This window comes from Drosophila bipectinata, chromosome 3R (assembly GCF_030179905.1).
Source record: "Drosophila bipectinata strain 14024-0381.07 chromosome 3R, DbipHiC1v2, whole genome shotgun sequence".
NCBI classification, from domain to species: domain Eukaryota; kingdom Metazoa; phylum Arthropoda; class Insecta; order Diptera; family Drosophilidae; genus Drosophila; species Drosophila bipectinata.
In genome coordinates this window covers 7,650,370-7,664,074 of record NC_091739.1, presented here as the reverse complement: position 1 = coordinate 7,664,074, position 13,705 = coordinate 7,650,370, and the positions used below count along the sequence as shown (strand labels likewise).

The window sequence follows — 13,705 nt, the reverse complement described above, 5'->3', positions numbered from 1 at the left end:
ATTTGCCGAGGTCGGGATTTGCAGCAGCACTCTCCACGGGCACACTGGGCGACGCCTCTTGTACGATTTTTTGTCGTTAAATTAATTGATCGCGTAGGATTTGTGAAAATGGCAGCTGAAGTGGATTTTGTTAACAAGAAGGAGGTGCACCTCCGCACCCTGAAGCAGTCCGGTCATGTCGGCTTCGATAGCCTGCCGGACCAGTTGGTCAATAAGAGCGTGCAGAACGGATTCGTCTTTAACGTCATGTGTATAGGTGTGTATATTTGGGTGCAGTTCGTGTATCTGTGTGTGTATGCGGCACAGTGAATCAACCCAATCCCAAATGCATGTACATACACCTGAGTTCAAGAAAATAGTATCTTTTAACTTTTTATATTCTTTTAAAATTGAGGATTTGTTTCTGCTGTTTACAAAATATTTATTTTGAATATTTTTTAAAGAATAGAATAATATTTTTTAAATGATCATCAAGATATTTTGAAAGACGTTTAATGTAAATATTTCAAAACATTTTTATCTGAAAAGTTCCCCCCTTAAGTGTTTTCGTTTGAAGTTTATTGCTCTTGTAAAGTGGAGCTGATTCACTTTACAAACACAGATACCCCGTTCAAATGTACACAAATGGGCAAACAATTGACAAGCAGACGCTCTGATACGATTAGTATGCAGAGTGCCGGCCAATCGATTTCCTCCGCTGCTTTCTACAATTTCACCCTGACACCAATGTAAAGCGCCCAAGTGGCCAATTGAGGAGATTCATTCGATATGAGACTGACCCCCATTTCCGTTTCCATTCCGCACCTTCTCCGCAGGCGAGACCGGACTGGGCAAGTCGACGTTGATGGACACGCTCTTCAACACCAGCTTCGAGTCGACGCCGAGCCCCCACACCCTGCCCAGCGTCAAGTTGAAGGCGCACACCTACGAGCTGCAGGAGAGCAACGTGCGGCTCAAGCTGACTATCTGCGACACCGTGGGCTACGGGGACCAGATCAACAAGGACGATTCGTTCAAGGCAGTGGTGGACTACATCGACGCCCAATTCGAGAACTACTTGCAGGAAGAGCTGAAGATCAAGCGCTCGCTGGTCACGTGCCATGACAGCCGCATCCACATCTGTCTGTACTTCATCTGCCCCACGGGCCACGGACTCAAGTCGCTGGATCTGGTTTGCATGAAAAAGCTGGACAGCAAAGTAAACATTATTCCGGTAATCGCTAAGGCCGATACTATCTCCAAAGTGGAGCTGCAGCGCTTCAAGGCAAAGATCATTCAGGAACTGAACACCAATGGAGTTCACATCTACCAGTTCCCCACCGACGATGAGACGGTGGCCGAGACCAACACCAGCATGAACTCACACATTCCATTTGCCGTTGTGGGCAGCACGGAGTTCATCAAGGTGGGCAACAAGCTGATCCGGGCTCGTCAATATCCCTGGGGTACGGTACAGGTGGAGAACGAGACTCACTGCGACTTTGTCAAGTTGCGTGAGATGCTGATCCGCACCAACATGGAGGATATGCGGGAGAAGACGCACACTCGACACTACGAGCTCTACCGGCAAAAACGGCTGGAGCAAATGGGCTTCAGCGATGTGGACAGCGAGAACAAACCCATCTCGTTCCAGCAGACGTTCGAAGCTAAACGCTCCAACCATCTGGCCGAACTGCAGTCGAAAGAAGAGGAAGTGCGCCAGATGTTCGTGCAGCGGGTCAAGGAGAAGGAGGCCGAGTTAAAGGAGAGCGAGAAGGATCTCCACGCAAAGTTCGAAAAGCTGAAGCGGGACCACGCCGAGGAGAAGCGCAAGCTGGAGGAGTCGCGCAAAGCCCTCGAGGAGGATTACCTCGATTTCCAGCGGCGCAAGCAGCAGCTTGCCTCCGCCCACCATACGCTCACCCTAGGAAAGAGTAAGAAGAAGTAGGAGTCGGAGGAAGCGCCGGTCAGCCGGTTACGGATTATGTGCGGCTCGCTTATCCCAAAGTAATTATTGCTTTCTCATCTCGTTGTCTTTCATTTGTACTATTAAGTTTAATTCAAATATTAACATATATATACACACCTACACGCATATGTACGCAGACATATATGATTATGTATTTACAACTAACGAATAAATCGAACTTAGTATTTTAAAAAATAAACGATATGCAAGTTTCAATTTTATTTGAAAAATTACACGATTTTTAAATCTAAAAAATGTTATCTAGAGTTGCCGCTGAGCATTGAATGGGAGGCGTTAGGTCCAAAAGCATTTGGTATTTTATTGAAAAATACCAATTTCAAGGGGGTTGCTGACCAGCCTCTGACAACACTGCTGAAAACTGCAAAAATAAGAACAAATTAAAAACGCAATAGAACCTCCGCCTGAAATGCAATATAATCATTTAAAAACTGCGCTCTGATAGGTCGCTACACTATTTAAAGGTGTTCATCGCGTTGTACATGTCCGGAAAATTCAAGGGGGAGATCCGAAAAGTGGGAAGCCCTTTGTGATTGTTGTTTTTTGTAGATATTGTTTGGTGCGATATCCGTAGTTGGACTGGATGGTATGGTTTTGGTAGCGGTAGGGGGAAAGCAATAGTGATTTTCCATATTGAACGCTGACGGGAAATGCCAGTCGGCACTACGAACATGTTTCTAGCAACGTCGCTGTTTGTCGTCGCACTTCTGCAAACAGGTATGGAAAATAGAAATCAATAAACTTCTGGAAATTAACTATGTTATGGTTTCAGCCAACTCATACTCGGTTCGAATTACGGCGCCCGATCAGGCACTTTTGGGAGCCACCGTAAACCTGTCCGCAACCCTATACAATGGCAAAGCACCCGACGAAGGAGGCCCCTACAGGTTCACCTGGAGTGACGGCGCAGACCATCGAAAGGTAACGATTCCCATTCCCGGTTCGTGCGGTAACAAAACAAAGAAAGCTGTTAACCGACCCAGTGCCGTGACTAATTGTCCATGAATGCAAATTCAACCAAGTCACATATGTATGTTCCAGTATTTGTGGGGCGTACGCCCATAAATAGCTTGGTTAACTGCGTAGGGACTAGGCTAGCCTCAGGTGGTTTTCCCGGCCACTCTTAGGATCTCAAAAGAAGGACTACTGCCACAGACCACCTAAATTGACTGATAAATATATTGTTGTATTTCTCATTATCTTCAGGAAATAGAGACCAGTAACTCTTCGTCGAATTGGTCTGTCGCTTTCACCCAGGAGGGCATCCAATCCGTAAAAGTCGAGGTGGATAAGAAGTACATCTTTTGGATAACCACTGGAGTGGGAAAGGCATCGATAACAATTAACAAATCCCTTGGTGGTAGCCTGCAACTAATCCAGAAGAATGTAAGTCGCACGCTGGATTATGTTTCCACCCAGGAAGTGGTGAATCACAGAATATCACTGCCCGACGGGGACGAGCAGTACTTGCGTGAAAAGGGTTATCATATTCAGACGTATTGGTTTCAAAACTGCACATATCTTGGCATGTCCACTGCCTTAGACTATCAAGCAACATATCCGCAAGCTGAGCAATACTATAATGTGGAAGCACTGGTCGTTGCATCTATGGAAGTGCCGCCGGAACCAACGCCCTCAACCACTACCACGACAACAACTACGACAACTACAACAACTACGACTACTACAACAACCACGACTACAACTACTACAACACCGGCAACAACAACCACATCTACCACAACCACAACCAAAGCGCCGGCTCGTGCCAAACGGGACATAATTCAGGCCATGCACACTAATGCCGCTCTTCTTGGCCTTAACCTGACCACCGCTCTAAAGCAACAACAAGCTAAAGGATCGACTGGCAATCTGTCCGTAGCACTGGTCAATCCTCTTGGAGTGCGACGCATGTCCAAGCTCAATTTGTTGCCTGGCACTGAGCTTCCCTTCGATTGCGTGAGCAAAAAGATCATAGCTCAGGATCCAAAAAAGATATACGGCTATTACCAGCGACGCGTAGTTTCAAAGGGTGAGTAAAATCAGCTATTAAATATATCTAATTAACTACAATGTTAATTCTATTTAGATCCCATTTCTGGATTTGGCACTACTGGGAAAAACTGGCTGCAGCACTGGGAGGTACTGAAATTAAACGTAAACTGTAAGGGATCCCCACCATTTGAAGTTTGTCAACAGGTTTACAAAGGTAAGTACCCTGATTACTAAATTCTATTCAATTTTAAACTTTGTATGTTTATAATCCCTACAGCACCTTACAATTCCACGGGCAACGAAACTTGTCTAAGCTATGAATCCACTGACAAGTGCTCATTTGAATATAAGCGATACTTTCTGGAGAGCAAAACCATTTTGTTTTTCATACGCAACGAGGTCTCACAGACCCTAAATCAGGTTACAATAAACATGTACGAAGGTGGGTAGTTAATCGAGAATTTGAATAAACCTATTTACTAATCGCTTATTCCTAACATTGTAGCTCAGCGCCAATCCCAGCTTTCAGTCGTGGTTGTACCAGTCACTTGCACTTTAGTGGCCGTCATTCTAGTTGTATTTAGCGTGGCCTACTACATACAGCGTGGAAATCGGTGAGATCTTTGAGCTTAGTAAAGGAATTTAGAAGCTTTCTAATACTATGTGTTTATAGGTTCACGGTTGAAGTAGCAGACTTTAATTTCGGAGACACACAGTCGGTGGACATGGAATATAAGACATTCCCGCAGCGTTTAATCGACAGCATACGCGATGCATGCACCTGGCGGGGACAACGTCGCCATTCGCAGTCGAGTACAGATCTCATGGCGGACGAGCCTCCCAGTCCTGGTTTGGGAGGCAACGTGGGCGACGTCGATAGCAATCTTCGATACAATACATTCAACTAGGGCCTCCAAGCCCAAAGAGATTGAAATATTGTACCTAAACGAATTAATCAATTTGATTTAATTTCGGCGATTAGTTTTTATATCCCGATCCCCAGCAATTTCTGGTTGACTGTCATCGATCGAAATGGCGGACAAGGGACTATTATATTGTTATTATTTTATGAGCACAGTTCAGTGCTTTAGTCATTTTCATATTGTACATTGACGCCTTGAGGGCGGCATATAAATCCATAGGTACATACACGTATAGCAACGATAGTATCTTGTATATGTTTTCATCTATGTATCTCCTTTTTTGTAATCACTTTCTCATTATGTACATCTCTGTCAAAATCAACGCACATAGTTGCTCATTATGGCCAAATGTCGAGTAGTAATTAATCATTCAAATCGCAATGTCGGATGTGCAGCATCCTTTTCGATATTGTTAAAGACTGTCTTTGTTCGAAAAAGAAAAAATTTAAATCTTGAAAGATTTACCCTTATGCTTAACAAGTTGTTTGTGACGTAAAGTTAATGGCTAGCATAAGTAATTTGATTGTTTCCATTGTAAGGTGATCCAAATTCAATGACAAAGACAAACGCATCTCACACTAACACACATGCGACACAAATATTCATTGTGATAGATAATAGAACAAACAGTATGTATATGTTTAAATAAAAAGTTTAAAAAAATATTATGCTGATAAACATAAAAGTATTATAATTGTTTTTATAAAAGAAAGGGTTATGTATTGCACTTCTTTTTAGCAGAAACAGAAACTTTTTTTTTTGAAAACCATCTTTGTTTATTTTCGAATAATCAAAAATGTTTATTTTTGATAATGGTTCGAATTTAAAATCAGTTTTCAAATCAGTAATTTTTTCAGTGTCTTGGTATTTTTTGGTGATAAGGTACGGTCACACAGCTAGCATAATTGCATTTTTAAACAAGGCTTCTGGATAAAGTATTGCAAGCAACGGGTGATATGTTCTTAAACGACATTGGCCAGCCATTGATCCTGGACTCAAGTAAAAGCCCGCTGAATGGAAAAATGAATGGTCCGCTTCTTTTAACATCAGCGGCTTTCAAAGATTTTGAAAATCCTAAAGATTGGCGTCCGTACGTTATTGGATCGGAGGAGGATGTTTTCCGATTTCAATCCCTACAGAAATTTGAAACTACGGACTGCCTTTTTGAAAAACTTAAACTCAATGTATCCATAAACATAGAAATTGAAGCAACTAAGATCAGACTCACCTTAATACACTATGGGAAAAGCCACGATGGTTTGATTTCAAGGATTTATTACTTGGAAAGTTAGTATTTGCTATATCTTTTGATGTTAGTGATTAACGATATACCAATTGTTTTAGATGGAGTCTCCAGAATAGTGATAATGGACCATGCTCCCGCGTATCTGGACTTCATTCCCAAGGCGAATGCTTCTTTCCATACTGGACTTAACCTAGGAATCGATGTGCTTTTTCTGGATGACGAGTCTTTGACCGACAACTTGAACGAGGATCTGTATCAATTTGTTCATCTCTTAAAGCCGAAAAACATTTATGGTCTTCGATACAAGGAACTGCCCAATTGGCTTCTCGGCCTGCGCCGATGTAAAGACATCTACGCTAGGCCATAGTTTAGGAAATAAAACGACGGAGTTATTTTAGAAAATTATGCATTTAAAACGAATGACCACATTGAGTTTCGACTCAATGCCTAAAATCTATCTAAACCAAAAAAAAACACTGCCCCTCATAACTTATCCCTTCGCTGCCTTGGCCTTGCTTTTAACTTTCTTCACTCGCTTCAGGCCATCCATTTTGCTCTTCATGAACTGCGAGTACATTCCCATCATGGTTGGCACATCTTCCTGTCTCACGACGGTGGAAATCTGCAGGAGAAATTATAGTTAGCATGGAAACATCGAGCATGATCGTCGTATGATTACCTTTTGGGACTTTGACTGGGCACGTATCAGGCACAAATAGGTGTCTGGCTTGGGTAACGGAGGTCTTCCAGCTCTGGGCACGGGCTTGTCGTGGCCATCATCTGTAAATCCAAATACTATAATCTTGGTCTGCAAAAACAATGTGTTTTCGTTACTCACAGCGCTTAAACGTTATCGTGAACGACGAGTCCTTCTTGGCTGCACTGGCGATTTTTTCCAGTCGCAGGATGAACTGTAAGTAAAGAAGGATATCATTATTCGCTTATTATTTAGCATTTTAATATTTACGTTGGAATTATCAAGCAAAACCATTTCGTGGCAAATAAAAAAGTGACAGTGACAGCTGCCTTTGGAGGTGGACGAGTTGTGCCGATTATATCGCAATAGCTATATTTTAGCTGTAAATATGACGAAAGTTCAGCCTGGGTGGCAACCTCGGCTAATTTCATTGAACGGTAACACTGATCACACTGTTATTGCCTGAAAAATCGTAAAATCACGAAAACCTACAAGTGCGGGGCAACTAAGGAAGCTGTAACATTTACGCCAACCCCTACGCTATACTTCATACGCCGTTAAATTAACGCACACTCCGCGCCCTCGCTAAAAGCTAGGTACACCGTTCGAAGTCTCGGTATATGAGGAAAAATACAGCCCACTGAAGGAACGCCCGACCGCCAAAGGAAGCGCCGCCCACGCCGTCAGCATTAGCCAGAAACCTAGCTACCGCAACTGCCCTTGACTGCATCGAGTTCCAGCCAGCGCTACAAACACCTCAAAATGGTAAATAACTTCCTGCCGGTGACCAGATGACAGGATGGAAGCTGGGGAAGATGCTGCGGCATTTCAGTACCACGCACACATTCATAAACACTCTCTCACCCTGGCCTGCAGTGGTATATCACTAAGAAACAAAAACAAAAACTCGCCCGCTTTTCGCCAGTGGCAACTGAACTTTGACCGAAACCATTGGTAACACATTAACACCGCTTTTCTCTTTGTTGCAGGACGTGTTCCTCATGATCCGAAGACAAAAGACGACCATTTTCACGGACGCCAAAGAGAACACAACAGTCGGCGAACTGAAGCGGATGATCGAAGGTGCGTGTGTGTACAGTTCGATTGTTCCTATTTTTAGCTATGGCACGATTGTTAAGAATTCCATGATTGAATCCCGCTTTCCGCTTTCACAGGTATAGTCAAGGTGCAGCCGGTAGACCAGCGGTTATACAATCAAGACAACGACGTCATGGATGATGAGAGTACGCTTCAGGATTATGGCGTCACTGTGTCCACTGCCAAGGCGCAGGCTCCGGCGCAGTTGGGCTTGACATTCAGGTGAGAGCTTCCTCCGCTACCGCGAGAGTCGCTGATAAGCCGGACCGCCGAGTTATCAGTAGACGGGCGACACGTGTAATTCGACTTCGGTCAACGGGTTGCTATCAACAATAGAGCTTGAACACTAAACATACATTTCTTCTCCACTACCAGAAACGAGTTGGGCGACTTCGAGACGCTGGACATGACACCTTACTCTGCACCCCCAGACTTACCTGAAGTGATGAAAAACCAAGAGGCCTCGAACGGACAGGAACAAGTTGCATAAATCAGCAGTCAGTCAGTCAATAAGTCATCAAACCACGGATAAAAACAGCAAACACATCATCAAAAGCAGCAACATTAACAGGCTACAATGTGTAGCGAACGAGACAAACTAAATCCACAAAACCCGAGACTCAAAAATACTGTCGCTCGCTGGATTCCCGAAAAAACGAACTGAAAGTAAAATTATAAAACCCAACGGAACAGAAGAACGATATCCGCTATCGACGTGCAATGCAACGTGTTTCAAAATCTAATACCATTTTTATTCCTTTTCTGGTCAAAAGCAAAACGAAAAATAATTGCAGAATCAATAGCTTAATATGCATTTTTTTATTCTTTATAGCAAAGAACAATTCACTAAGCCTCTAATGCATAATTATACTTTGGAACGGGATTTATATTATTCGGCTTTAACTTTACCCACACAATTGTTTTCTTTTTTATGGAATTTATACGAATTTGTTGAAAAAATACACAGTCATAAAAAGAATTATGTGAAATGATTGAACGTGCTAAAATTGTAATTCTCTTTTTTGCTCCCTGGATGGAATCGTAGGCGTTGACATGACTCGGGCCATTAGTGTTACCGGTGGATGCCTAATCGGTATTGAAATTGTTTATAAAGAACATCTTAATTATCAATAATTCTACATTTTTCATACTAGCACCCAACACTGTAATCTTCGAACAAAAATTTTCTTTTAACTCTTTAATAAATTTTCTCTAGTCATTGTGATATTCTTCATTAAATCACTTCAGATATGCGCTTTTTCTTGAGTAAATGATTCACTCTTTGAAACTTAGCTTAGAAACAAATCTAGACAATTAACTAAAAGTCGCATTTCACATTCTTAACAATTAATATTCAACCTCAAACTAAACAATAAATAAATATAAAACAAATCCATTAAGAGGGTGTAAATTGCTGCTCAAATAAAATATTAATATATAAATATTAGAAAAGTGTATAGACATAAATTTGAGAATCGACCCGTTACCAAAAAAAGTTACCTTTTTCGTTTTATAAAATTGTATTAGGAAAAACAAACGTTTACTAATCACTATCGCCTAGTTCCGATCCGGACCCTGCAGCTGCTGTCATGGCAGCCACCTCAGCATCATTGGCATCGCCGTCGCCTTCTCCATCTTCCCCGCCACTCTCAATAAATGAGGCATTTCCACTCTGCTGCAGCTCCTGATGTTCTAGATATTCTTGTAGCCGGTCCTGGAAGAAGTTAATGAAAGTTTGCTTTTGCTGTGCCGTCGCCGGGAAGTAATGGCCGCCGCTGTGTTCTAAAATTTCCACGCTCTTGAACTGTGCAGCCAGCGCTTGACTCATCACTTTTGGAATAATTTCATCCGTCTGCCCATATATGTGTAGTGTGGGTATGGTGATGCACTCCTCGTAGGCACTCATGTGTACCAGGCTGCCGGAAAGGAAGCCTGAGGAAAGTACCGCGAACTCAGGACGGATGGAAGTTACTAATGAATCGGAGAGTTATTTTTTTAGTTATATGATGGAATGAGAAAGACTTGCATTTCTTTTTGGCCAATCCGCATATGAGACCCACAAAACAGGCGCCTTGGGAAAAGCCTAAGAGTCCTTGGAAGGGTCCTTGCGTACGCCACGTCTCTTCCACCAGGCGCAAGCTCTCCTGGAAGCCATATGCCGGCCCACCTTTGTTGGTGCCCTTAAACGTCCCATCATCTTTGTTCGCCCACCAGCTGCGCTGTTCCGGCACCGGCTCTGCGGATGATTCTAAAGCAGCTGCCACATGTGGGGCGGAAATAAAGACGAACTCTGCATACTTTGATGCAAACTTTCGAAACGATCCTAGTTTGTTTTTGAATGCATCTCCATTCTGGCGATATCCGTGTAAGCACAGAACCTTCACCTTCTCGGTAATCTCCAGTTTGGGCTGCTGTTTGCTTCCGCTTGCTCGACTAGAGCTAGGGGCATCGCCCGCCGTTTCGTTGTTGGTCATCTTGTACGAATTTGTAAATTATAGAATTAAATAATAGCTTTTGAACTATAAAATAATAAATCAGGTTGAGCTTAATAGAGATGGCAACCGGGTGATAACACAAATCGATATACAAAAATTGGGAAACTGTGGCAGCGCTGCGAATAAATTTCCACCAGGTGGCCGTTCAGTCAGGAATGCCGCATTTTTTACGTAAATCTTATTTGCCGTAAATGCAACAAGTTTTCCGTGATTTTTCCATCCTTGAAGCAGTATATTTGGACTAGCCCGGCTAATACCACAGTCGTCAACCCAGCCCGAGAATGATCTTCTCCACAACTATGCTGTCCTCTCGAGGCAGCCTCTTCGGTTCGCTGATGAGCAAAGTCAGGCAAGTTGTAGCCAAAGATAATGGCAGCACAGCTCGTCCTCAACCCGCCTCCTCCAACGACCATAGACCATTCCCATCCAACAGGCCCCTAGCAGCCGCCGGTTTCAGTCAGAGTCCTGTGACGCAGTCGAAGACGCTGGAGGAGCAGGTGGGCCTCCCGCCACGGCCAAAAAAGCCCCTCACCCCATACTTCCGCTTTATGCGCGACCAGCGTCCTAAACTCATTGCCGCCAACCCAAAACTGTCCACCATTGAGGCAGTGCGCCAGCTGTCCAAAAGCTGGTCGGAGGCGGACGTCAAGCTGAAGGAGCGACTGCAAACAGAGTACAAGAAGGACCAGCAGATCTACCTCGAGCAGCGTACCAAGTATGATGCCACCCTCACAGAAGAGCAGCGTGCGGAAATCAAGCAGCTGAAGCAGGACATCGTTGAGGCCAAGGAGCGCCGACAGCTGCGAAAGCGGGTGAAGGAGCTTGGTCGACCCAAGAAGCCTGCCTCCGCTTTCCTGCGCTTCATTGCCAGCGAGCGCACAAACACACCGCAGGGTCCTCAGCAAACGTACCGTGACTGGCACCAGAAGACCACTGCCAAGTGGTCTCGCTTCTCCGACTCTGAAAAGGAGGTCTACATGCAGGAGTCGCGCAAGGAACTCGAAATATACAGGTGTGTAATATATAGCCATGGGTATTGGTAAACTAGCCATCAGTTTCAATGAGGAAAATAACAGAAGCAATTTCTACTAACCCGGCTTCCAACAAATACTTATTTTGTAATTATGTAACACGAATGTATGTTTAACATTTTAGGAAGGCGATATCTGTATGGGAGGAGAAGATGATCCGCCTGGGTCACATCGATGTTGTGCGCCACGGCAACTTGATCGATCCGCCAGAACCAAAGCCCCGCAAGACGCAGGCCACCAAAGACAAATAGAATTAGGTCTTGGCATCCGCCCACCCTATGCCATCACAAATCATAATTCATTTTGTTTTTTGGTTTTACTTCTTTCATCGAAAATTGTTAATGTTAGACATTAAAGATAAAACGATCGCCGGCATACATCTAACTTAGATTTCCTGTTCCTGCTGATAATTTTACGAGAATTAAATTAGTCGTTTTCTGGACTATGTAAATAGCTTCAGCATTTAATACTAAAGTTTTTTAGTACTATATTTAATTGGAAATAATGGAAAGTTATTAAAGGGGATTATAGAGAAAAGCATAAGCCTATCAGAGCTAAATGTAAGCTTTATCTAATCGAATAGCCCTACTTTAACCTTATACCAACACGTTGCAGGTTTGGCAAACACGTGGCATTGGGTTATGTGTTGGGTTAGTTGACCAAGGAATTTTCATCTTTGGCAACACGTGTCTGAGTCTTACGGGGTTAAGATCACACTTATTTTCAGTTGATTTAACACGGTAATCGAAACAGTTTTAATCTCTCTGTGTAGATCACGGTAAACAAATATGCGATTCATTTGTCACCTCAAATGCACAGAATATAAGTTTCTAGTAAGTACAGTCTGACTTGGACTGGGGGTATAGTAGGAGCTGGTTGTGAGTCAGGCGCAACCGTTCGCTTCTAGTTTCAGTTTCCTAATGACAGTACCGCTCCGAGGCCGGAATTCGGTTGGGTTGTGCTGGAATACGGGCGACTGGAATGATATTTCCGCTGCTCTGATGGTCAACGTCTTCCACTCTCTCTTCTCCAAACCGCTGAGCTCGTCGAAATCGAATTCCAAGGCAGGCAACAAAAACTGATAAACTTTTCAAGTGGTTTTTAAAACAGGAGGGGATTATCAATTAAAAACTATGTAGATTTCTTGTTTAATATTTCTCTTTTTAAAGATTCAAAGATAAAAAGAATATGGATTTTAATATGTTTATTTGATTAAATTATTGTATATAATCTTATAACTTTAAAACCACCTTTATAGCCACCTCTTTTCGTTGATTCCGCTCCTGACCGCGGATGACTTTTGAGCGCCTCTCACTTGCTTTTAAAAAAATTAAAATTTTGAAACTGTATCCGCTCTCTGGTAGCTCAGGTCCCAGGTAACTCAGGTCTCCGTCTTCCAGAAAGAGAGAGTCCCCGAAAGAGAGGCTCTCATCTTCACTAATCCCCTGGCCTGGAAGCACAGGTAGTTGAAGCCATGCATTCGATTTCCACTGTATATGGCGACTACCTACTATCATTTTCGGGTCTAAACTGAAAACTGATGTTTTTACGACGAATTTTGGAGGCAACACAGTTTCCACAAACTTTTTCCACATGGCATTGGCCAGAGCAATTGAAACGACCGCCGACGACCGCCACATTCTTGGGCAAGATTCAGAAGTTACCTCTAAGTTAGTTTCTGGCCAAATACCACGTTCGGGCCGCCACCGCCAACAGCGGAATTGCGCAAGCCATATTGGCGCAACCTTGGGCTACTCCAAAAGCCGAAAACTATCCACACAAGCGCACAGATACTCGGCTCGTGCAACAGAAACTGAAACAAAACAAACACACATTCCACATCCAAAAGCAAACCGCTTCAAAGTGCACAAAATTCGGCAATTCGAATGACAAAAATGCATTAGATCGCGACTCGGGCCTATAGATTAGCTTACTCCCCAGAGGGGCCACCTGTGGGGCTATCTACAGTCGTTCCTCTTTAAGTTTAAAATGTATAGCCTCCATTAGTGGCATACAACAATCTAAACACTTTTTAAAATTATTAGTAATTAGAAAACATTTTTAATTGGGGCCAAGAAAGTTTCAGCCATAGAATAGCCACCGTAGCCGTAGCCAGATAGACGGATACTTAATGCCACGGCAGGGCAGCCAAGTGGAAACGTTTACTTTGTAGTACACATAAGCGGTTATTGTCTTTTAGTAGCTGCCGCCTGGCAGTTGTAATATTTTTTATATTTTTACTCGGAGCCCAATC

The 13,705-nt window shown here is 43.3% G+C and overlaps 7 protein-coding genes across 9 annotated transcripts; 5 read left to right on the top strand and 2 right to left on the bottom strand.

The window, feature by feature from the left end:
* The first annotated feature begins 13 nt into the window (after positions 1-13).
* On the top strand, positions 14-2,147 carry Septin2 (septin 2). The gene is made up of 2 exons (XM_017246351.3): positions 14-256; positions 816-2,147. The coding sequence occupies exons 1-2, from the start codon at positions 109-111 to the stop codon at positions 1,925-1,927; spliced, it is 1,260 nt and encodes a 419-aa protein (XP_017101840.1). The 5' UTR covers positions 14-108; the 3' UTR covers positions 1,928-2,147.
* Positions 2,148-2,541: 394 nt separating this feature from the next.
* LOC108128662 (uncharacterized) lies at positions 2,542-5,572 on the top strand. Its single transcript, XM_017246346.3, has 7 exons — positions 2,542-2,683; positions 2,739-2,887; positions 3,173-3,998; positions 4,056-4,175; positions 4,239-4,403; positions 4,467-4,575; positions 4,635-5,572. The coding sequence occupies exons 1-7, from the start codon at positions 2,617-2,619 to the stop codon at positions 4,867-4,869; spliced, it is 1,671 nt and encodes a 556-aa protein (XP_017101835.2). The 5' UTR covers positions 2,542-2,616; the 3' UTR covers positions 4,870-5,572.
* A 268-nt stretch (positions 5,573-5,840) lies between these two features.
* Positions 5,841-6,497, top strand: LOC108128668 (uncharacterized). The gene is made up of 2 exons (XM_017246357.3): positions 5,841-6,171; positions 6,229-6,497. The coding sequence occupies exons 1-2, from the start codon at positions 5,841-5,843 to the stop codon at positions 6,495-6,497; spliced, it is 600 nt and encodes a 199-aa protein (XP_017101846.2).
* Positions 6,498-6,519: 22 nt separating this feature from the next.
* On the bottom strand, positions 6,520-7,225 carry Srp14 (signal recognition particle 14). The gene is made up of 4 exons (XM_017246359.3): positions 7,098-7,225; positions 6,969-7,041; positions 6,810-6,910; positions 6,520-6,752 (listed from the first exon to the last, which is right to left on the bottom strand). The coding sequence occupies exons 1-4, from the start codon at positions 7,119-7,121 to the stop codon at positions 6,621-6,623; spliced, it is 330 nt and encodes a 109-aa protein (XP_017101848.2). The 5' UTR covers positions 7,122-7,225; the 3' UTR covers positions 6,520-6,620.
* A 54-nt stretch (positions 7,226-7,279) lies between these two features.
* Positions 7,280-8,938, top strand: EloB (elongin B). The gene is made up of 4 exons (XM_017246358.3): positions 7,280-7,592; positions 7,817-7,910; positions 8,003-8,147; positions 8,301-8,938. Exons 1-4 carry the CDS (start codon positions 7,590-7,592, stop codon positions 8,413-8,415), a joined length of 357 nt encoding a protein of 118 aa, XP_017101847.1. The 5' UTR covers positions 7,280-7,589; the 3' UTR covers positions 8,416-8,938.
* A 482-nt stretch (positions 8,939-9,420) lies between these two features.
* Positions 9,421-10,538, bottom strand: LOC108128666 (esterase CG5412). The gene is made up of 2 exons (XM_017246352.3): positions 9,952-10,538; positions 9,421-9,896 (listed from the first exon to the last, which is right to left on the bottom strand). Exons 1-2 carry the CDS (start codon positions 10,397-10,399, stop codon positions 9,469-9,471), a joined length of 876 nt encoding a protein of 291 aa, XP_017101841.2. The 5' UTR covers positions 10,400-10,538; the 3' UTR covers positions 9,421-9,468.
* Positions 10,539-10,548: 10 nt separating this feature from the next.
* TFAM (mitochondrial transcription factor A) lies at positions 10,549-11,925 on the top strand. 3 transcript variants are annotated; one of them, XM_017246354.3, is made up of 3 exons: positions 10,550-10,769; positions 10,836-11,432; positions 11,576-11,925. In XM_017246354.3, the coding sequence occupies exons 1-3, from the start codon at positions 10,702-10,704 to the stop codon at positions 11,700-11,702; spliced, it is 792 nt and encodes a 263-aa protein (XP_017101843.2). In that variant the 5' UTR covers positions 10,550-10,701; the 3' UTR covers positions 11,703-11,925. The 3 variants fall into 3 exon arrangements, with proteins under 3 accessions (XP_017101842.2, XP_017101843.2, XP_017101845.2); XM_017246356.3 differs by having other exon boundaries at positions 10,551-10,769; positions 10,854-11,432; XM_017246353.3 differs by having other exon boundaries at positions 10,549-11,432.
* The last annotated feature ends 1,780 nt before the right edge of the window (positions 11,926-13,705 follow it).